Source organism: Opisthocomus hoazin, chromosome 1 (assembly GCF_030867145.1).
Source record: "Opisthocomus hoazin isolate bOpiHoa1 chromosome 1, bOpiHoa1.hap1, whole genome shotgun sequence".
NCBI lineage: Eukaryota > Metazoa > Chordata > Aves > Opisthocomiformes > Opisthocomidae > Opisthocomus > Opisthocomus hoazin.
In genome coordinates, this window is record NC_134414.1 from 26745692 (window position 1) to 26768243 (window position 22552).

The window sequence follows — 22552 nt, forward strand, 5'->3', positions numbered from 1 at the left end:
AGCCTTGCTCCAGACTATGGAGCTGATGTGCTCGATAATTAGTAGCTTTCACTTTTCTACTTTTGCAAAAATGCATTATTTTCTCAGAAAAAAAAAACTTCAGGAAAATAGTAAATTTGTATGTCTAGCTGACTTCTTAAACTCGGTCTGAAGCAGGCATCCAGCATGGAAAGCTGCAGGTGTTTCGAGTTTGGCCAAGTTTGGTGCAGCTGAAGGCCTTTCCATGGGAAGAATTGGGCAGCTTTTGCTGTGAATGTCATTGTCTGGTAGTAAATTAGGATCCGGTTTTTGGGGGTGGGCTTTAAAATCTTGTGTAGCTGTTCAAAATGATTTCTGGTGGCTGTCTATTAAAATTGACAGAATTTTCTGTTGTGGCAAAGCAGCCTGTATGCAGCATTCATCTTTTAAGAGCAGTTCTACTTTTAAGGAAAGTGTTTAGTAACGCTTAAGGGTTTTTTCAAAAAATGTGCTGATGCTCAATTTGTCAGCCATACAGGCCTGTTCCTGTCTAGCTATTTCAGGCACTTCATATCTTTTCACACTGGCCATCCTCGATAGGTAATTTTGCATCTCGTGTCAAGAAGACTTGCTCGATTTGCTGCCAACTTACTGACTCGTCAGAAGTGAGCAGGTGGGTGATTAGGAGAACCTCTTTGCAGAGCTTCTGCTTGCTACACGAGCGTTCTTTCTGGTACTATCCTTAAGCTAAAAATAGGTAAATTCTAGACATTCAAAGATAAATATAGTACCTAGAAATTGCTAGGTGTTAGGATAGATTTTACTCTGTACTTTTTGACTACTGCAACTTGGACAGTTATATTGAACTATGATTTGAATAGCACGTAATTTAGTTGCTTAAATTCTTGTAAGGTTATTGAAGAACTGTCTCTTTTTAAACACCATGTAGTACCATAGGTAATATTTATCAATACTAAGAACCTTATCTATGTGTGTCTTCCCTGTTAGCAAGCAGATCTGATCTCCCTGGGGAAAGTTGTGTTGGCTTTGGCTTGCAATTCTTTATCAGGAATTCAGAGAGAGAATTTGCAGAAGGCAATGGAACTGGTGACAATCAACTATTCCTCTGATCTGAAGAATCTGATTTTGTAAGTTTGCTTAATAAATCTTTTAAAGGAAATTAATTCTTTTTTTAAACATACAAATGAAAATGTCAAATGGTATTTTTAGCTGCAAGTAAGATTACAGATTTAACTGCTGTCATTGAGTTGTCTACACAGTCAATGCATTGATAAATATAATTTAAAATTTGTTTGTATAATGTGTATTTTCATGCTGTATCTAATAAAATCAATGTCCTTTCTTTACTAAGTGCTGTTAAAGTGCCTAATAAGAATTATGAGCTTAAAGAAAACAAGCATTTTATGTTGTCTTCAGTACTGGGTTTCATTGCCTGCTATCTACCATAGCAATAAGCTAGTCTTATCTTACAGTTCCAGAAGGTGTTGAGAAATAGGCACACTGCCTTTTCGACCAAATGATTGAGTGCTAGTTTTTCTTGACTGCGTATTATTTTGCGTTGTTCTTTAGTACAGTCAGCCTTTGTCCTCTTACAGCCTAAGAGGGAAAAGTAGAAATCTCTCCCCTCCTGCATTTGAAAAACCATTGCATGACAGTCTGAATCTTCCCATCTTCTCTCTTTTTGAGTATGTTCTTGCTGTTTGAGTGGGTGAACTACACAGTTCCGTGAAAGTACACTCCTATCTTGTATAAATAACTGACTGGATGTATACATGTAAGTTAACACACATGTTTTATCCACTAATATATTTTCTTAAGAAACACAGCAATTGTCAACTTTGTGTATTAAATAGACATCAGGGTCAAATAGTTACAAAATCATAATAGGATGATCTCTCTGGAATTTGCAGGGTGTTTCAGTAATCTTTTTTGGGGTGGCGATATTTTGACAGGTATTTGCTGACTGACCAGAACAGGCTTCGCAGTGTAAATGATATCATGCCTATGATTGGTGCGCGATTCTATACTCAGTTGGATGCTGCTCAAATGCGAAATGATGTTATAGAGGAAGACCTTGCAAAGGTAAATCATTTAGTAATTCCTACATTCCTACAGGAAGACATACAGTCAGTATTCCTACAGCTGTACCTCAAGAAGGAATGTTTTCTATTGTTTTTTCCTTTTGTTTGTTTAGCAACCTAAGTAATCTGTGTGTGGACTTGAGAACTTTGCGCTCAATATATTGAAAGTCCAAAGGCTAAAAGAACCACTAATTTTAGGATGTCCTCAGCTGGCCTTTAAAGTAAATCTTCACGTCCTACCAGCAGTCTTGGGGAAAAAATATTCTTTATAGAATGGTTAAAAAGTAGTAGTCACAAGGTCATGTACGTCATCACACACTAGATCATGTAGTTTGTGCTAGAGATTATACAGCAACAAATACTGGCTTTAAATTCTTGGATAGATTTGGATTCCAGTGTCCCTTTACCTCTCATACGTTTTCCTTTCCAAATGAATGTTCGATCATGGAGGTAAAGGCTGCCACCCTCAGTTTCCCTGAAGTGTGCACCTCTTGCTGTGTGGGTTTGGTCAGTCTATCAAGTTCAGTCAAGGTATCAGGTGCTAGCTGCAGAAGAAATATGTACTTTGTCCCGTGTTAGTGTGTATTTGTTCAGTGGGAAAGGGTGTCTGCTCATCAGAAGCCACTGCTCACAGGATTTTCTAACAAGGCTGAGGTGCATTACAGAAGGCTTTCGTGATACTGAAGATGTGTGGGATAGGGTATTAAGATTTTAAGGATTTAATCAAGTCCTGTGACTCCTTTCCATTACATACCCTCCTTGAGAATTTTTTTTTTGAAGACCAGCCAATGGTTGGGATTCTGATGGACAGGTTCTCTGAAATGTTCCACCGTTGGCTAGTTGGATAACCATTTTTCCCTCCTTGGTGGAAGGTATTGAAGTCTATCAGAACTGAAGACCTGTAGAAGAGCAAGGTGGTATCTACTTTGGATGCAGAGCTCTAGATAACCAGTGCTCACTCTGACAGTCAGCCACTACTCCTGCTCTGAAGACGTTTAAGGTCATTTCTTGTTAAGGTGGCCCAATGTACCTGCACAACTTTGGGCAGGTGGACCTTTTCCCGTCACAAGGATAGAGATTGTCCTGTACGCAACATTAAGCAGTCCGCATTTTCAGTCAGGTTGTTTGTAGGAGTTGCTTATCACTGACAGGTGAGCAGAGCCACTACAAATCCAAGTTGTTGCATAGCCCCCAGTTTGGCAATAGCTGTTTGCCTGACAGTGGTAAAGAGCAGCTGCTATTTAACTGTCATAGTATAACTTGTTTGTGCTACCACATCCTCAGTAACATCAGAGCTACAGTATCCCTTAAGTCTAGCCTGGTACCCTGCATTATTGCCCCGAAGCAGATGCTTAGGGGAGAGTATTAGAACAAGACTAGCATGTATGATCTTCCTCATATTCTCCAAGCATGTCATCATCTGTAGCTTAGAGGCTTCTGGTGCTGGAAGTGGTTTGTATGTACCTAGTAACTTTGTTTCCTTGAAGCCATGAATATTTTGTTACATACGGCAGTGACCCCATTACTCTATCCCTTTCCTTCCTCACCTTAATATTCCCATCATCTATACGTCACAGCATTCAAAGCCTTGGTCTTTCAAGTCCTCTAACCCACTCTGTGGAAGAGCTCCCTGCCTTACAGGCTACCAAGCCTGCAGCGAGGCCACCTGGAGACTTGGTGCCAGTGTTGTTGCTCAGCTGCCTCACCATTAACTGGGAATCTGCAAGGCAGTGGCATTCACATGGATGTGGTTTTGGCTTTTGTGTGTTTGGCCACATACCGAAAAATTATTTGGAGGTTGCATAGACTTCTACTAGCTGGATAAGGTAAGTTTTCCCTGTCAGTCTTTAAGTGTAGCTACAATTCTGGGACAAGCCATTCTGCTGTATGTTTTCAGGCTGATAGTAGAAATCTTGTAAGCTGTAGGTTGTCTGAGGTCAAGCTGTTATCACCTTGACCTACTTCATTTACCCAGCTGTGCACAGAAGTCTGCTCCAGACTGAATTCATTTGAAATCAGTATGATCATGCATGGACTGAGATGCAGCTTAGCATGAATAATGTTGGAGAGCTGAGTAGTTGGACAATATAAATAGTGTCAGGAGAGAATCTTTTTCCTGACAGCTTTGAGCAGCTTTTACTTAAACAAAAGATTAATCCACAGTCTAATGTAAGCTAGGATGTAACTCTTTTACTGTATCTTAAGTGATGAGGAAAAATGTATGAATTTTTCACTTGCATGTATTCTAAGCATCTGTAATTCTAATGTTCTGTCTTTTATGCGAGCTCATTCTCATTCTTTATCTCTGTCATTGATGGACTCAGGTTTATACTGTTTTAAGACTTAAATTCTAGCTTTTTTGCAACAACTATTTCCAAAAATTATAATTTCAAAGTACTATTTTTCAATAATATTTTTCAAAATTGTATTTCAAATAAATTTTAATTTGAATCAAATTGTAATTTGTTAGTCTGATATTGTTGTTGCTAAACACTTACTAATAATGACCTACAAACTATTTCTGAAAAACAAATCTGATAGCTCATGTGTCTTTCTCATCTTTACCTGAAATAAGGTATTAAACTATATACTTCTGCAGGTCTTGCTAACTATTTATATCTATATATATTAGCATATTCTTCTTGTTTAACTTACTGTATTTTAGCGTACCTGTAAGTATAGGCTGGCAAGAGACTAGGTTTATGTTTCAGCAAAGTAGTTTGTCTGATCCAGTTCGTGCTGGGGCAGCAAGGTGTTACTACTTGTTAAATCTCCACATTAGAATTTGAATATGAAGTGCTAAAATAAGCATTGGGCTACTGATACACAACTTAATGCATTTGGTCTCTTCCTGAAAAAATTATACCCTCCTCTTAGAATACATAAATCATTGTAATAAACAGTGCTTCATTGGTATTATCACTATATCTTGCAAATAAGTGTCTTAATTTTATGTTTCAGAAACTTTAACCTCTTTCTTGTTTTCTAGGAGGTGCAAAATGGAAGGTTGTTCAGGCTTCTAGCAAAATTGGGAACAATCAATGAGAGGCCAGAGTAAGAAATGCTTGTTTTCACGGTGTGGAGTATGTAAAACCCAGTTTGCAATGCAAGGTTTCTTCTCTTGTAAATTTAAGCTAAACGTTTCCCCATATTTTCCTGTGAATAAGTGAGTGTTTAAGAAGCCTTGAGAAAAACAAGATAAGCATCTTTGACCAAAATTTTAAATGAAGGAGAAGAGAAGGCTACAAACAGATATGCCAAAGTTGTTTCATTTTTCTACTATGGTTTCTCTGTAGCAGTCTCTTCTGAGTGACCAAAGTTTTTTGAGAAATCCCATAACTAGCTTTAACTGTAGCAGATAGTGTAGATAATGGTTCTAAGCTCATTAATTTTCAGCTTGGTTTTTTATTTACTATGTAAAAACAAAGTGTTCATGATCTGTTTTCCAGCCTATTGAATAGACTTGGACTTGTGTTTGTAATGCTGGTTTCTAACACTTACATGCTAAACTTGCTGAAGGTAACTCTTGCTTTCTTCCATTCTTTTCTGTGGCCCTTGGTAGGCATTAGCTTTGGCTACTTCAGATGAGAAACTTTGAATATCTTATATTCTGTTCATGGCGGGGGGAGACTGTAATTTAATTGCAAATTATAACAGGTAGCTTAGCAGAGGAGTAAGATTACTCAGTTTAGATTGAAGAGTCATGTATGTATCTATGGATTTTGATTTTTCTTAACTTTCTGAGCTTTAATATGAGCCTTTGTTTTACACCAGGTTTCAGAAGGACCCAACGTGGTCAGAAACTGGAGACAGGTATTTACTAAAGCTCTTTCGAGATCACCTTTTCCATCAGGTGACAGAAGCGGGTACTCCTTGGATTGACCTCAGTCACATTATCTCATGTCTTAACAAGGTACACTGTACTTGGGCTAGCTTTAAAAATTTGTTTGGGTTAACTTTCTTTAAAATAATATCCCACTTCAAAGCAAGTTGTCGTTGGCAGGTTAATTCTGTTGATTTAACTGATGGTTATTTTTCTCCTGTTTTGGATGAAAACAATGTATTCACTAAGCTAATATTTAAAACATTTATGGATATTTTAAATAAACTTAGTACATTAATATTAAACTTGGAATTTCGTAATATAGCATGAGATACAGTATTAACTTTTCATCCTAGAATGCATTGAATACTGTGGATAAGCAATGCTGGTCCCTTTATGCTACTCTGGTCTTTCAACACAGCATAAAGGATCCATAAAAACCCTTTAGCTGGGGGAGGTTTCTGCTGTTATAGTTATCACAGAGGATGGGCATAAGGCAAGAGAATCCATTCCTGAACTGTGCTGACCAGAGTAGGAGACAGGAGGGCGTATCAGGAGGGAAACTGCAGTAGAAGTTTGTGTAGAATCCTTACTGTCTAGGACAGTGCTGGAAATTTCTGTGACTTAGTGTTAAGTCCACTTCTCATAACTTTCCTAGCCTTTCTGGCCCTTCATTTTCCAAGGTTGATTTAAAAAAGTTATTTGCAGTTTTCCAAGAGCTGCACCACTAGCAAAACTTTAGCTGAGCACTCTCATGATTAATAGCGGGAGACATGGGAGAGACCACAAGATCTTCAGTGGCTGTAGAACTTGTCTTGCTCCATAAACTAAAATAGTACATGAGTTGATCATTTTTTTTTATTGGCAGGTCAGCTTTCAACTTATTTTACATTGTTTTGCCAAACTTCAGTAATTCATAGTATTTTCTTTTCTGGGGTCAGGATAGCCAACTTTCCCTTCCAGAAAAAATTGAATATCTTCAGATCCTTTGACATGTAACAACTGACTTAACTACAGTTAAATCTATTTCTAAATTGTCAGGGCTTTTAATCTCTTATTAGACCACTACTGTGCTTTTCTTTAACCTCCTTCTTATCTTTCTGGTTGGTGTCTGTAATCACTTTAAAAAGGACATTAAAGGGATTGAGGCTAAATCAAAAAGAAAGCATGTTAATATTCAAATAGGCAGTGAAATGCCATCATGATTTGAAAGCAGTGACCCGTACAGTACTGTAGCAAGAGGGGACAGTCCTGAATTCGTAGGTCAGGTAAGAGATGGTGTCAAAGAATGCCTTGTTCTATAAATGTTCATGGCTTACCTTTTTAAACAGAGGCTCTTCTCTTCTGTGGTTGTGGGCTCAGCACACAAAAAATGTAAGGCTTACAGAAATCTACTCTGGAAATACACTCTAAACAACACTTCTGAAACTGTTGTGTGCACTCGTAGAAGTGGTTATTTAGGCTTTCCTGCTACACTCCAAAAGCATTCCTTTTGAATGAAAATTATTATATTCTTTAAAAAGATTTATTCTTTCCATGTGTAGTTTTGAGGATCTTTTCAGCTGAGATACTGATTTATGCCTCCACAGGAGGAGAAAAAGAAAGCCGTAAATATTGATGCTTCTAGTTAGTTGTGTGTGGCTTTCTTAACACAGATCTTCCATATCCTAAATTCATTAAGGTAATTCACTGATTCCTTAAATGATGCTAATAGGAACAGTAGACAATATTTCACAAGCACCTTAATTGTGATAATATTTTGTAATGGATGTTGGAAGACACTGATGGTTTTATCCTACTCTACAAGAATTAAAAGCTAATTGGCTTGCTTTTGTCCTTCTGAAACTATTCACAAAGCAAGAACTTTAAACCTGGGAGATTCCAGCTTGTAGGGTTATGCTCAGAAGGTTGTTATAGAATACAAATGCAAGAAATTTCTGACTTGTTGTGTTGCTCCAGACAGCAGCTAGTGGAACATCTCAATGACAAATTTAACTGTTCTTCTGCTATTCAGTACAAGCTTATAATACATTTAATTGTCCTGGGGTTGTATTTCCAAAGATTGTCTCAATAGGGTCATATGCCACTTGTCTCTGCCCCACCTTCTGTATTGGAACAAGAAGGTTTGTAGTGTCAAGTGTTTGGAAATATCAATATATTCACTAAAACAGAGCTACATGAGTTTTGCATTGTAAGAGAGTCTGACAGGTCTCCATTGACGAATATTTCTTGCAAAGTGAGGAGAATGTAAGATACAGTGTTGGAAGGGACTTCATCATGTAAAGCAGGCCATTCCTCTGTTCCAAATTAGGATGGAGTGGTACATCTCGAAAGTACATAGTGTAACATACAATTTTTCATATGGAATTTGAGAAGTCAGAACAAAACATGAAAAGAAATGGTGGAACAGACTTTAGTATTTAATGGCAAATTGTCTCTTTGTTTATGGATTATAACTAGGTTGGTTTGGTTTTTTTTGAGTAAGGGAAGAAATGTACCATACAGCTTAGGAACTAGTTTGTTTCCAGTATTGCCAAAAATGTCAGGCCTGGGTTGCTACTGGTTTTCAGACTCCTTGGGGCTGGTCCATCCATTATTTCATTTGAGAGTGGGCAAGCAGAGTAATTTATCTACCCTACCTGGAGGCTTATGGATCTTATGTGCAAATGTAATGTCAAGTGTGGGTTTGTTCTGTATGGAAATTTTGCTAGGCTTCCTACACAGGGGACGGTAGCGTTGCAGGATTGTTAGCTTTACGGAAAGGGAAGAAAACAATGGTAACCTAGTCCGAAGGTCTGGAATGTCCATCAGGTTAAGACCAAAATGTCTCGATTTTTTGGCAAGTACAGTGTTGTGGTGCGATTCAGATCCTTCCTTTCTGTGGCGTTAGCAGATTTGAACTGCACCGCAACAGTGTACTCGCCAAGAAATTGATTGCTTTTGTTATTGGGGAAATGTTTTGCCATTTCTTTCACACTTCTTTTATTTTATCTTTTGCATTCTTGTTACAGTTAGATGCTGGTGTGCCAGAAAAAATAAGCCTCATTTCCAGAGATGAGAAGAGTGTACTTGTGGTAACTTACAGCGATTTAAAACGCTGCTTTGAAAATACTTTTCAAGAACTGATTGCAGCCGCAAATGGTCAGTTGTAGTATTTGCTGAAAGCATGCAGGACATTGCTGAGGAACTTAACCAATAGCAAATTGCACTACAGCTGAATTGTTGTTGTCATCTCATTTCACATTTGGGAAACAAACAGGAGATGAGCAAAGCTGCTTGCACTTCAGTCAGGTACACTGTTACTTGAAGGGAAGAATGTTTCACTTATCCTAGAGCTAAGGCTGCCATTGGAGGCTTTATCTGTGAAGAATTTATTTTAGATTAAGGAACACATCAGGTGCATGATGTTCCTGCTTTTATTTTTTCCACTTGTATATGCACTAATTTTAATTTTTTTAAGACTTTTCTGATCTCTGAAGTTTTGCCACATTGTATACTTAAGGGAAAATCTTTGCAAGGACATTTCTGGGATACCTTTTTGTCACTGAGGATATAGCAAAATTTATTCATTTTTGATATTATTTGCACCCAGAATAGCATAAAGGACCAGGTAAATAATTTAATAGAAATTGTGTTCTATTAATGACCGTTTAGTTCGTAACCTCTGTAAAAGTGTGTTGTATGCAAGCTCTGTATGCCACCCACTGTTAGCTCAAAAAAGAAATGTGAGAAGACGAAACTTTTTAAAACCAGTCAAGTGAAGTATTGACGAATTGACAAAAAAGGAAAGAAAGTCCCCTGTCATTTGATTTAAACTTTGTCTAAGCGAAGTGACGAAAATAGCAACATGGGAAACATCTATAATTTAAGGAGCATATCAGACATGCTCTAAACACAACCAGCGCCTTTTAAAAACTGTTTGTACGTTTTCCTGCTAGTCAGAAGCATTTACATTTATGCAATTTTTTTAATAGATTTTTTTTTTAAAGAAATTGTTTAAATGCCTGAAGTTTCAGGAGTGTATTACTTTAGGTTATTTACAGTATAATTTTTGTATAAAGTTCTGTTCTTTGAACCACAGCTTTATTATGGTACGCTACACTGGATACAGATACAAAGACACTGTTAAAAGAAGATTAACTAAACACAGCAGTTGTCTGGCATCAAGAGCTTTTCAAGTTTTACAGCCTGAATCTGGAGGGATAATGGTCTGCTGTGCCTTTGCAGTCACTGCTTAGCCCAAAGTAATAGTACTTTTGATAATACTCAACACATGAATATTCCGGAAGTAATTCAGTCTCAAAAGTCTGGAGTTTTCCTCCTCAATTACCTTTCTAATATTTGGACATGCAGTTGTCTCCAAACTTGGGTATTCATGGGATTTCTAAGTTAAACACCTACACTTTGATACTGAAGACTGCCAAATATGTAGGAATTTCCTTTCTTAAAGCAGTAGTGAAGACTGTATCTATCCTTTCCCAGCACTGAATGTTTTAATAGCACTGGGTGCTCATCATGAAGAAAATGTGGAAACTCAAAAGGTCAGGACAGACTCTAAGCACTTGCAACTGATGTTACTGACATCAATTTTAATAATTCTCAATATTTGTAGTTTTCAGAGAAGTTTTTAATATTTCTCTGTCCACTTTTATAAGCTTTAAAATGATTCTCCGCCTTGAGACTTGCATCAAGAAAAAAGCAACTCTCTTCACATCGAAAGCTTTGAAGACTAGGGACATGCTTTACACATTTTAGAGAATGTGGTTGAATCCACATTAGGTAGCATCAGTTGTTGAGTTTAAAAATCGATTATCGTTGCATTTGATCGAATGAATTTTAAAAGGAACACAATGTTTAATATTCAAACGATAAAAGTTGCCAGAATGTTCTTTTTAATATAAAAGGAACAGGAACTTTGAAAAGTGAACATGCAAAACAGTCTTTTATCATTAGCTCATGTATTTGAGGAAGAGCAGCTGTCTTTTATATGTTTTTTGACAAATCATATTGTAATTCTTTTGTACAAAAAAGAAGTACTTGTATTCTAGAAGAAATATGAAATGCTTAATTTATAAGCGGGCTGAGGTTTTTCCAGTATTGTTTTCTTTAAAAATGAAAGGGGATCATCTGTTCAGTTGTGGGGTTTGGGAACCTTTGAAAATTTAATTTGTGGACCAATATTTTGTGAAAGTGTAAGGCAGGGGTAAAATAGGGCTTGAATTCTCATCCTTTTTAGACCAGCAAACCACCCTCTGCAAGACATGTCTAAACTGCAAACCTGTGTGTATTTGCATAATGTCAGTTTGCTTCAGCCCCTAGTAACCTCAGGACTTGGTTTAAAAATAAAAAGGTAGACAGCTAATAAGTTTTCATACATAATGTCAGCCAGAAAATATTTGGTGTCAGGTAATTACATAAAATAAAAAAGTTCAGTTTTGTTTCCTATTTATTTCATTTGGTCCATATTTGGGAATGATTTGAACAGTCTGAAGTTCAGCTTGGGTGTTTTTTGGGGGAAAGCCCTTCTACCCCGTTTTAATTCCATTTAGAAGGTTGTCCTGAAGTTGTAGTTTGATCCAGTCATAGGAAGAACTGTATATCTCTTTAAAAAGAGCCACCAGGATGTGCCCTCCCAGATGGGAAATTAAATTCTGACCTTCCTGTTTTTTACAGCTAAAAGCACAGAAGGGACAACCTTTGAAATCACCTGATGTTGGTTGTTTTAATTTTTGTACCTGTTTTAAATTCTGTTGCTGTATTTACTATATTGTAAATATTTTGTTGAGGGTACCTGTGTATTTTTGATTTGCCCTTGTTTCAGTAATTCAGGTGTCAACTGCTTCCCCTAAAAAGCACCAGTATGTTAAGTTCTAATGTCATGATCCCAATATGTGTTACTCATCTTTAATCCTGTTTTCATTCTTCATGTGTACAGCAGTATTTTTAATAAAGAATACCAGAAATAACGTGGCCTTATTTTGACAATGTGGAGTTCTGAAGTTGGATATGGGGCTTTTCAGCTTTGATGCTGGAATTGTGTCATTCTATCATATTTCTTCTGTATTCACTCTGTCTGCGATGCAGAGTTTAAATGATCATGAGTCATGAAGTGCATTTAGTGCTTGCCACTCGTAGTATATCCTGTCTCCTGAAACTTACAGATGTTGTTGACTAGAATCATACTAATACACATTTCCTTAAGTCAGGTCCCATCTGCTTCACTAGATGAGACCTAATTTTGAACACTATTATAAAGTACCCTTACTTTAATGTTTATTGAGCCTTTTTGCCCAATAACAAAGTATATTAATCTGAGACTTTGCATGTGGAGTCGTTGACAGCTTCACTTCTCAGAATTATTTTTCTGTATCATTAACCAGCAAAGGTGAGGTGATTTACTAGTGGGGTAAAATCTCCTGTACCCATCCAATCCTGATGGATTATGTCATGTGCAATTTTGTGCAATATGTGTGAAATTATCAATACTCTGCATACATTTAACATGGAGCCTTTATCCCTGAAACTTCAGCGTTTTGATAATTTTATTACAGAAGCTGCAGTAAGCGTGACTGATGCACTTAACTAGTCTCCAGTTTCCTGCTTGGTAATGTGCAGCTACAGCTACACAGCTCCTGCGGCAGTAGGTGATCCTGTTGTGTTCTGCCTGCCCAGAGAAAGTTTCATCTCCGCTGCCTCCCAGCACTTGCGTGTAGTTTATCTGCGTGTGGCTTGGCGATTCCCCTCGGATTATAAAATGCTGTGTAGTAGAAAGTACATCTCTGTGGAGGCAGCGTCCCCAGCTTCTGATGGATGGGGTGGGGAGATGGAGATCCTCTGAAGAAGAGGAAGCATCTGCCAGGCCTAAGGTGCTAACTGGTGTCACAGTTGGTGCAGAACAGGTTTAGCTGGGGACACCTCAGCTGTTTGCTGTCCTTTTGTCTGTACCAGACCTTCTAGCTGCAAAAGTAACTGGGCATGGGGGGCAGCTGGAGGGATGGTGGTCAGTGGGCTGCTTTGTCTTCCCCCACCATGACACCTTGCCTCTCCCAGAGGCGGAGTTGAGTTTTTGCCTCGAGACAGCAGTAAGCGCTTCTTAGATGTGCTGAATCTGGGGGATGTCACTCACCCAGGGAACGGTATGAGTGTCCATCCCTGTATCTGCTTTGCTGTGTGAGAAGTGTGCCTTCCGTGCAGCTACTCTGCCTTCTGCTTTGCTCACAACGCTGGCCCAGGGGATGGATTGTTTGCCAGACGTGTGCGTGCTGCCCAGGGTTGAATCATCTGCTGCAGCACTCTTTGACTCTGGATCGACGAGTTGAGCAGAACTCTGTGGATTCTTTCAAAAGCAAACTTTATTATATGAATGTAGCAGTCAAATACATTATATGAAGACAGAAAATGCAAGATAAAATAGGAGTTATTCACATCCAGAGAAACTTAGGGGGGTTCATATAAAAGTGATCTTTGTAGTCCAGTTTTCTTAAATATTTATGCACAAAAAGCATATTTATATATTTACACTGTGCAAACATTTCCTTTGAGATGCATCATCTCATAACTATTTTTGCTTAGTTGGAGTTAGGAAACAGTTCTTAAACTTCCCTTTTGTTTTGATCAAGATGAAATATACTTTACCAGCAACAGACAGTGCAATACTTAAGACTGATGATTTCTTGGCCAGGAAGATCTAGAATTGATACTTAGCCTAGAAGTAGTGGTACATTGTTCTCAGATATTCAAGTAAAAGAAATTTTTTCTTTTTGAATATGCGAAAGGTCATTTGCCTCTAAAAGTCTGTTAGTGGGTTAAATTCACAGCTCCTGAGCCGAGCTTTAAGAGGTCGGAACTGTATTTATGTAGCATTTGAGTTAACACATATTTATAGTGGACCATGAGAAGCTGAGATTGGGCAGCAGTTGTTGATTTGGAAGATATCAGGGCTACTGTGTTAAATGGCCGACTCTCACTTTAATACTGCATTCAAAGGTGAAAGGGGATGGTGCCGCCTCCTGCTTCTTGAGCAAAGAACGCTCATGCCCTTTCTGAGGTGCTGTACAAAGATCTGTTGCAAGTGGATGATACATTTTTATTCCTGTACATATATACTGGATAACAAACCTGAAAATTCAACTGTCTTCATAGCAAAGCTGCCCAAACTTTCCAAGGAGCTTGTCTTGTCATTTGTAGCTAATCTTTTCAAACTCTCCAGTGATCAATTCATTGAAAGGATATGCAGTTTAGTAGCCATCCTGTCCTTTCAGACAGATTCCCATAAATAAAATATAATCAGTGCAGCGTTAGAAGGTCCACGAGGTTTTGTGGACAGAGCTTGGCTTTAGCATATCTAGCTTGTGGTTTGGTTCCAGTGTGTGTGTTGGCATACTGACAAAGTGCAAAACTTCAAGAATATATACTTGATTTCAGCAGGCTTGTCCAAACTGAATTGATCTGTATTCCCTGTTGTTGCAGCCCTGGCTCTGATCTGAGTTCTCTATCCTTGCCAATTGTGTTTTGTAACACACATTTGCAGTTCTTGCCTCGCAGGACTCCTTACCGCATTTACCCTCCGGAGCAGCAGGAGCCCCGTCCCCAGCTAGCTAGGTCAGCTTGCCTGCAGCATCAGCCTTCCCTCAAGTTTCTCCAAGTAGAGTTTTCACTACAAGCTGTAGAGCGTGCTCTCTTTCTTGTTTCTCTCCTCTTGAAGAATCCTTTATTTTCCAGCGCTACACAAGCGCCAGGGGTAGGGCGCAGAGGCCCCAGTGCCTGACACACGGGCACCCCAGGGCGCCCGGCTGCCTCTCCCAGCGGGGACACTGGGGCTGAGCAGAGCCTGCGTGACCGGAGCAGGCAATACCGTCCTGCTGCCAGGGACCGGACAGCCAGCCAGCTTTCTCTGTAATGACGACCGCTCAAGTTTTCAGAAGCACTGGGCGATTTTAGTGGCAGCCGTTGGTGTTCAGCGTTGGGAAAGTCAAGACCTAAGCATTAGTATTTTGCTATCTTTTGTATACACTTGTTGCAGTCTGTAGAAAAGCAGATCACTGAGATTAAGCCAATGATATCTTTTGAAATTTTAGAATAATTAAAATTATTTGGGTCAAAGTTTTTAAACTGACAGTGTTGCAGGAGCACCTTTTTGGATTAAATGCATATTTAAATCTTGGCCTGGAAGTACTTAAACAGGTGGCTGAGAATAAAGGACGACAGAGTTGTAGTCGGGAGGGGGAGAATGACACGCTTTCATTTTCTCCAGCACCGCGTTGCCATACGTGTATCTCCGCTTGGACTCACTGAGCTGGTCACAGCTGAAACTGCAGAAGCTTCTTGGCTTGGTTATTCCAGAAAGCACCGACTCCTTGCTCCTGCTGGCGCCTCTCACACTGTAACAGAGCAGCGTCACTGTTAGCGTATTTAACGCGTATGGGCGTTTGTTTTAAAGACTTGAGCAAAGCCACAGCGCAAGAAGCAGCTTTGTTTATTTTCAGATGATGGGAATGGCATTGATGCAAATGGCGTTGCTCAATGGGAGAGGGGAGTGGAGGACTGAAAGAGCCCTCCTGTGTCCACCTTGAGTCCCCTCGCCTTGGACACTGAATGTCTCACAGAATCATAGAATGGTAGGGGTTGGAAGGGACCTCTGGAGATCATCTAGTCCAACCCCCCTGCCAAAGCAGGCTCTCCAAGACCAGGCTGCACAGGACCTCGTCCAGGCAGATTTTGAATATCTCCAGAGAAGGAGAATCCACAACCTCTCCACAACATCTCAAAGTGCTTGTGCTCATTTTAAGAGTCCTGGTGCTTACAGGGAATGTTTGATTGCTCAACCTAAGCTCTACTGCTCATTTGTGGCAGGTGCTAGGGAGTGAAACTTCATTGCAGGGCAAAGCAGTGTGGAGCATCTGGCTTCCGTGCTGCTGCTGGGCTGTGGATTCCCACAGGGTCCCCACACTTACATGTTCTTTCTAAGGGTACTCTGTTTTTTTTGAGCAGGAGGAGCAAAATAATGAAAGGTCTTGGGGCAAAAGCAGAAAACTACTAGTGTAGGTGTTTCCAGAGCCTAATGTTCGGATGTATTTTTAAGATAAATGGCTGATGTTTGTGAGGAAGGGCACAAGGTCTGGGTATCTCCTCTGTTAGGCTCCTCTCTGCAGCAGACATGAACCGCTGGTTTGAATTAGAGCTTTCCTGTCGCACAAAGGACCAGTTATCCTGTAGGCTGCCTTTTATAAAATGGCCTTTACAAGAGGGGTTTAATGTCTTCTCAGCTGAGCCACTCAAAGATGCTGATGGCCCTGCAGCACTTTCTCACCTGTGTTCAGAGTGAAGTGTTTCAAAGGGCTCTTTCAATAATGAAAAAAGTTAAGGCAAAGAGAATTTTCACACCATTGAACTTAGATACCAAAGATTTATCTGTAGACAAAGGACAAGCCAGAGTGTTTTCCATTATTGGTTACGTACGAAATCCTAATGTAAACATATGTTGGACCACAATGCCTGAAATTAGATTCCCTCTTCTGTATTTGTGTAAGTTCATGGACACCCAGCCCCTCTCTGTTTGTAAGGTCAGGAACCTTGGCAGCCCTAGTGTTGAATTCCAGAGAAGACAGTCAGAACATCTGTTTAGGCTTTTGGAGCCCAGGGTTTTGCTTTTCATTTGAATTTGCACTGTTAGATCTTTTAAGTGAAGCACAGAACTGGTAGGGCAGGGCCTTTCCTGATTAAGGAATGGAGAAGTAACAGTTTCTCTTAGATTTCACCGTTCCTTGAATCTTTAACTCATAAGCCTATGTGCTTTGTAGGGAGTATGGTCTCTGTCTTCTGTCCTACTGTAGGAAACTGGAGGGGCCTCCCAAGAAGACCACCCCATTACATTTGTTTGTAGATGGATGGAGTTCATGAGGAGGAGCCCTCATGATGAGTATTGCGGATGCATCCCGTATTTTTATATTGCATCTATTGGCAGATGGACAAGTTATTGCCTTGGGATAAATCCCGTAACTATGCAACAAGGTTAGTCACAGACTGAATGGACTTTTTGTGAAGGGTTTCAAGAGAAACACTTCTGTGATTTACATTGTGAGTCTTAGCGAGCAGTGGGCTGGCAAAAGTGGAGTGTGCATGCAAAGTTATGAGCCTTAAAATCATTGTGCTTTGATCTTTTCATTGACCATCAGGCTTTTGTATCCTGATAATTTTCTTGTGAGCTAGACTTGGCTTCTACTTTAATTAATAAACCTTTATACCAGTAGAGCTGCATCTATTAATTTTACCTTGAGTGCACTGCTATACCTGGGCATGCACTCCCACAGAGAGCTTAGAGGGTGCCCAGGGGGTTTTGGCATCCATAGTCAGGCTTCATTTTGAGACTGAGCTTACAGTCAGTAAAGGCTTCTCTAGCTGTGGACTATGTTCTTTCTGCTTTAGGAATGTAAATTAGAAACTGAGTCTAGTTGGTTTTTCATTGGGATCATTTGTTGGAGTAAATGGCTGCTGCTTTCCTGACAGATTCAAGAACGGAGTGAGGTTAGAGGCTGGCTGAGGCTCTTGAGATGCTTGTTCCAGCTTACAAGTGGGGGAGTTCGCAGCCATTTTTCTGGCTTAGCAATTTGCTTTGACTCAGAGGTTTGCTGCAGCCTGAGGATTTTGGCTTTCTTGGGTTGGCCTCTTTCACCAATACTGAAAAGCTAAAAGAGAGTTGCAGCTGAGATCCTTTCCACTTGCAAAGGAGCAGATGTCAGAAGATTGTTCTTCCTCTGCCCCCAAACCTTTCTCCTGGGATGTTGTTTCCTGATGCCTTGCTTTAGGAAAGACTCATCCCTCTGTGCTGCGCACAGTATTGCTTGTTTTCATCTCAGTGGCGATAGCAAGTCCAAGACGTACAACAACCACTTCTGCTGTGCTTCTGGCCACCACTGGGGCCTGAGGGGCTCGCCAGGGTTCGGGGTGTTGCCGCTTTCCTGTAATGGAACCAAGGGTGAGCTTCACGTTGGTGCCTTTCCTTTCCCCGCAGTGGAAGCCTGAGGGAGGGGACTCTCCTGGGTCGGCGGGGTACCCCTGCGCTGCCAGGGAAGCTGGATCCCCGCTCTGCTCTCCCCAGGGCCTGGCTCTCGTGTTGGTCAAGCTGAGTAAGCACTGGTTCATGCACTGTCTCCTGGAGTCCACCGATCAGTGTCCTCTGATACAACCTCCTGGGTGCACCTCTGGGGACTGGCAGGATGCACTGGCTCTGGCTCTTCCTGCCCTACGCAGTCCTTGGGCACTGGCGCAGCAGACGTGGCCCCGCCAGGTCCCGAATCCTCTGATGCCACGCTCCAGGGCGCAGACCTTGTGCTGGTCTGAAACCATCACCCCGCCTGGTGGGCTCGCACGCGGTTTCAGATGCCTTGGAGACAAACACACGTTGACCCTGCGGCTCAGGACCCACGCGCTGGTGCAAGTGGATTTGCCTGCAGTGTTGAGGTTTACAGTGTGCTGGTGAGTGCTCTGGGAGCGGTTCGGCGTTACGGTGAGGGTAGTCTGTTAGCTGCTGCTAAGAGGGGGTGGCCCCTTCCTCAGCCTGGCGCTGGCACCAGCTGCCCTGATGGTGAGCTGCTGCTGCTCGCTCAGAACCTGTTCTGCGGCCGTTCTGATCATCCGGCACCCCGAACCAGCTCACGGCGAGGCAAGCCAAGCAGGAAGGGCAGCACAAGGGAGAGGACAGGACCATGAGCAGGATGCATGAGGTGCAAGGGAAGAAGCAGGGCTCTGCGTCTGGTTAGATCAGGTTACACGTGTCAAACCCCTCCAGGCTCCACCTTTCCACTGCTGCTCTCGGGGGTATTTATTTACTGCTCCAGCTTAGCGGAAGTAAAGGATGCTTAGCGAAGAAGCTACCACTTTTAGGGATGTGTGCAGACACTGTGTGCACTCACATACATGAGGGCTTTTGGGCATAACGCTCCAGCACCGCCTGTTTAGCTGGCAGGCCGGATGACCTCGTATGTTCTCAGCCAACTGCTCTGTTTCCCTGAGCATTTACATTCTAGCGGCTACTGTTGAGTTCAATTTTTTTCCCATCCAAGCATTCCTTTTCCTTCTGCAGCTGAAAATGTTCCTTAAAGCAGTTCTGGAGGGATGCTTGGGGTACACTCCGTGTATTCTGTGCCACGCAAAGAACAAGACATTTCATGCATTTCATTTGGGGAGGTTGCCGTGTTGTCTCTGCAGCTGACAGCAGCCTTCAGAAATGTCACATTTACACAAAGAAAAAATGGGTTAAACCACTTCTGGGAAACATTGCATGCTTTGGAGCCCTGTAATATCCGCACGCATTCCAAGCTCTGTAATACCCGGCTCCTCAACAGTACAGATAACTGCCTCAATAAAATCAAACTAGCATAAAATTGCTCACGAAATTGCTTTTCTGAAATGTGAGTGGTCGAGGCAGGAGAAAAGGGTTTCCCGGCACTTGGCTGGAGTGGCTTGACTCACCCTGGCTTTGCCACGCGTGAGCAGTGCTCCATTGCAGACTCCTGCCAGCAGCACGTTTACCCCGCGCGCTGCCTGTTCTGGCCGTGTGAGCGTGCACGCTCTTGTACGCGTACTTCTGTGTGTTTAACCAACGCCCTCTTAGTCACTGGAATTTTTCTTGAAGCAAGTGCTCTCTGCCTGGCCTGCACGTTTCAGCCAGCTCCAATTGTTCGTCAAGACAATACTACACCTCCCAGCCTGCCCAGCTGCAGGTCGCTGACAAGTTGGGCACGGGCAGGGTGGCAGGGTGGCCTTGACCTCCTGCCAGCACAAGATGAACGATGGGATTGGGTCTGGGCAATCCCGGGCTGGCTGAGAGCAGTGAGCCACAACCAGCCGCTGACACTGCCAGCTTCGCAGCGACTGGGAGCGGAGACACCGCCGGCATTGAGAAAATAAACATTTCCCATTTACAAAGAGTTCATGTCAGTGCAATGCATTTCTCTGCGCAGCCCTAGTTCCCTGCCTGGGCAGCTGTCAGGAATTAGGTGGAGGAAGGTGGCCAATATATTAAAGTGCTTAAAGGCAGGAAGAGAAGTGAGGCCCTCACATCCATCTATTGTAGAGTTGCCACTTGAGCATCCTGAGCCCGTGGGTGTTAAATGGGCCGTGCTTAGCTGAGTCATGCAAAAGAAGGGCAAAAACAAGCAGGGGGAGCCTTATCCTAGCTGGGGTGCCCTTGGGGACTTGCAGAAGCAACTGCAAATCCTTCGTAGCCACACGTTCCTCCTCCCCCTTGCCAAGGGCTGGTTTCCTACCGTTGCTTACATCTGCCTTGGCTTAGTGCTCCCTGGCACTCACCGGTCCAGCCTGGAATTAAGCTGAGGATCAGGCTGATCAAGGGAGTGCTAATAAATCGTATTGGTGATGTGCATCGAAGCGGTTGGGAGTTGTTACCTCAAAGGCGCATGGAGGGTCAGGTGTGGGAGATGATTGACTGCTGACTCAGCTGAGCAGGACACACCTCAGCAAGAGTGTTTGCAGGGCTGGGGACACCTCATCTACTTTCGTTAGGCATGATTTAGCACAGGGACCTTGAATCCTCCTTTACCCTCTAAAACATGAAGGAGAAGAAGGGATCATAAAATACAGACCCAAAGAGCGTCCGTTTCTGCTTGCTGCCTGTCCACGTGAAACGTTTCAGTTCTTCTGGAGCCAGCACCATCCCACTGTCTGCTTGATAATCCTTGAAGAAAAAAGAAAGACTTAACCCTGTTAGACGTTAACTGCAGAAAGTTAGTTTTCCAATGGGCTCAATTACTCTTTGGTCTGATTTTCGTCATCGGTTTGGACGTTTATACTCAGAAGTCTAGGAGACAGATGCTCTGCGGTGCTCGAGGTGCCGCAATGCCCAGGTATTTGAAGTTGCCTTTGCAGACTGTCCGTGCTTTGGGGTGCAGCAAACATGTGCCATTAATGCGGATAGAGAGTGTTAAAAGAAAGGTGTCTACAGGCGAGGTGAGGTTCTGGCCAGCCACTAGTTCAACCCAGAGAGCAGCACCATGCCTTTCCCACCTCCCACTGCTTAATGCGTACAACTGGGTCACTAAAAGCTTCCCCCAGCCTCTCAGCCATGGCCACCCCCACCAGAACATTAGGTGTGCCCTGTTAGTGGGCATTTCCCCACCTTGTCCACCAGAGAAGAGGACTTGTTCCTGTTGGGGACTTCTGATTAAAATGTGACCCATGATTCTCATTTGTGCACTATTCAGATGAAAACACAAATCCAAGGGGTTTTAAGAGGTTCTCCCACACCAATGGGGCTCGGTTGGGACTCTGGCAGCCGTACCTTGCAGGCCTACTGGCACCGGCCATTTCTTATCAGGGAAGAAGTGTCTGTAGCCCATGGCATGGTCAGCAAGGATCTGCTGTCCCAAATTTGTAGGACAGTGGGATAACACCATGCTGCAGGCACAGCTAATCTTGCACACTATCAGCAGAGCTGACAAAGCAGTAAAACTCCTTCTTGATTCTCTTTGTATAGATCTGTCATGCAAATAAAACTAAATAAATGGCATAACATTTGGCCCAAGAGTCACTTACATTAAATACCAGCGTTTCCTTGATGGGAAGTTCTTCAAATGTCTTTATGCGCTGGGGCGGTTTTATTTTGAAAGTGTTTATGTATCTGTTCAACAAGAAAAGCAGGACAGGTTTTGGTGAGAGCGTGCGGTGTGTAAGCAGGAAGCTCTGGGTATTCTCTGTTTCTTTAAGCAGCTGCCTAACTGTCAGCAAGGTAGTGACACAAAAGGGACTTGTTAACCAGACGCCACCCAATCCTCACTCCCCACACAGCTGCCCCTCTTACAGCGCCTGAGCCCGGTGACCGGATGGTCCCTCTGGGCAGGGACACCCCGATGGGTGTTTTCTCCCACACAGGTCCACACCAGGCTATGCAGCAAGCTGCAATACCCAACAAACAACCTCAGTCTTGATTTCACATCTCTCACCTGACGTTTTCAATGCTTCCACAACTTGAGCTTGTAACAGAGAAATTTTTATTGCACAAAGAACTGGATGCAGGTGGAAATCCACTTTCCGTGGTAAACATAGTATTGAGGGGTATGTAGTCTTTGCCTTCCTAAATGCAAGCGAGAAATCAAAGCATTATTCCTGGGGCCGTGCAGCCGATCGCCCCTGCTTGGGGACAGCACGCGGTCGTGACATTCGTACCTGCTGGACGTTTGCTTGCAGCAGGTCGCCCAGCTTTTTCACCAGCTCGGAGAACCTTGGTCTGTCGTTGGGATTGCTTCGCCAGCAGTCCAGCATGATCTGGTAGCTACGAGGGCAGAAGCAAAAGGAGCACGTGGTGGGGTTACAGCTCAGTCTGATCCAAGGCAGTGCAGTCTCTGACAGCTTGCACCAATAGAGTGAAGTCCCAAGCCCACCTGATTTTACAAAGATGTTCTCTAACACCACTGAGGCCTCTTATTAAAAGTAAAAGAGTAAACTTTCCACAAAGAAAGAAAAAACACCTGCTTCCTGCAAGACACCGGGCAGAACACATCAAAAGAATAATTTAGCTAACTAGTCATAGCTTCTTTTCTTATTCCTAATTAAGCATTAAACCTTTGTATTAAACATCTATTAACTGGCAATGTTTAAGTTAAAGCATCCTAAGATGACTTATTTGAATGTGTCACTTCCTCGTATTGGTTGA

General features: G+C 42.1%; 2 protein-coding genes across 6 annotated transcripts in view; one reads left to right on the top strand and one right to left on the bottom strand.

The window, feature by feature from the left end:
* Positions 1–11849, top strand: part of PAN3 (poly(A) specific ribonuclease subunit PAN3) — an 82319-nt gene extending 70470 nt beyond the window's left edge. For 3 of the 5 annotated variants that reach the window (XM_075419856.1, XM_075419877.1, XM_075419893.1), the window contains 5 exons: positions 967–1106; positions 1932–2061; positions 5050–5114; positions 5835–5973; positions 8895–11849. In XM_075419856.1, the coding sequence (XP_075275971.1) occupies positions 967–1106; positions 1932–2061; positions 5050–5114; positions 5835–5973; positions 8895–9035 (615 nt within the window). In that variant the 3' untranslated portion in view covers positions 9036–11849. Of the gene's footprint in view, positions 1–966; positions 1107–1931; positions 2062–3637; positions 3887–5049; positions 5115–5834; positions 5974–8894 lie in introns of those variants that run through there. The other 2 variants (XM_075419867.1, XR_012763830.1) reach the window with 2 other exon arrangements.
* Positions 11850–13255: 1406 nt separating this feature from the next.
* The window catches only part of FLT1 (fms related receptor tyrosine kinase 1), a 115036-nt gene continuing 105739 nt past the window's right edge, over positions 13256–22552 (bottom strand). Inside the window, exons 26-30 of the mRNA XM_075419903.1 lie at positions 22066–22171; positions 21843–21973; positions 21436–21520; positions 20487–20578; positions 13256–15263 (exon numbers count right to left, since the gene is read on the bottom strand). Coding sequence (XP_075276018.1) covers positions 15059–15263; positions 20487–20578; positions 21436–21520; positions 21843–21973; positions 22066–22171 — 619 coding nt within the window. The 3' untranslated portion in view covers positions 13256–15058. The remainder of the gene's footprint in view (positions 15264–20486; positions 20579–21435; positions 21521–21842; positions 21974–22065; positions 22172–22552) is intronic.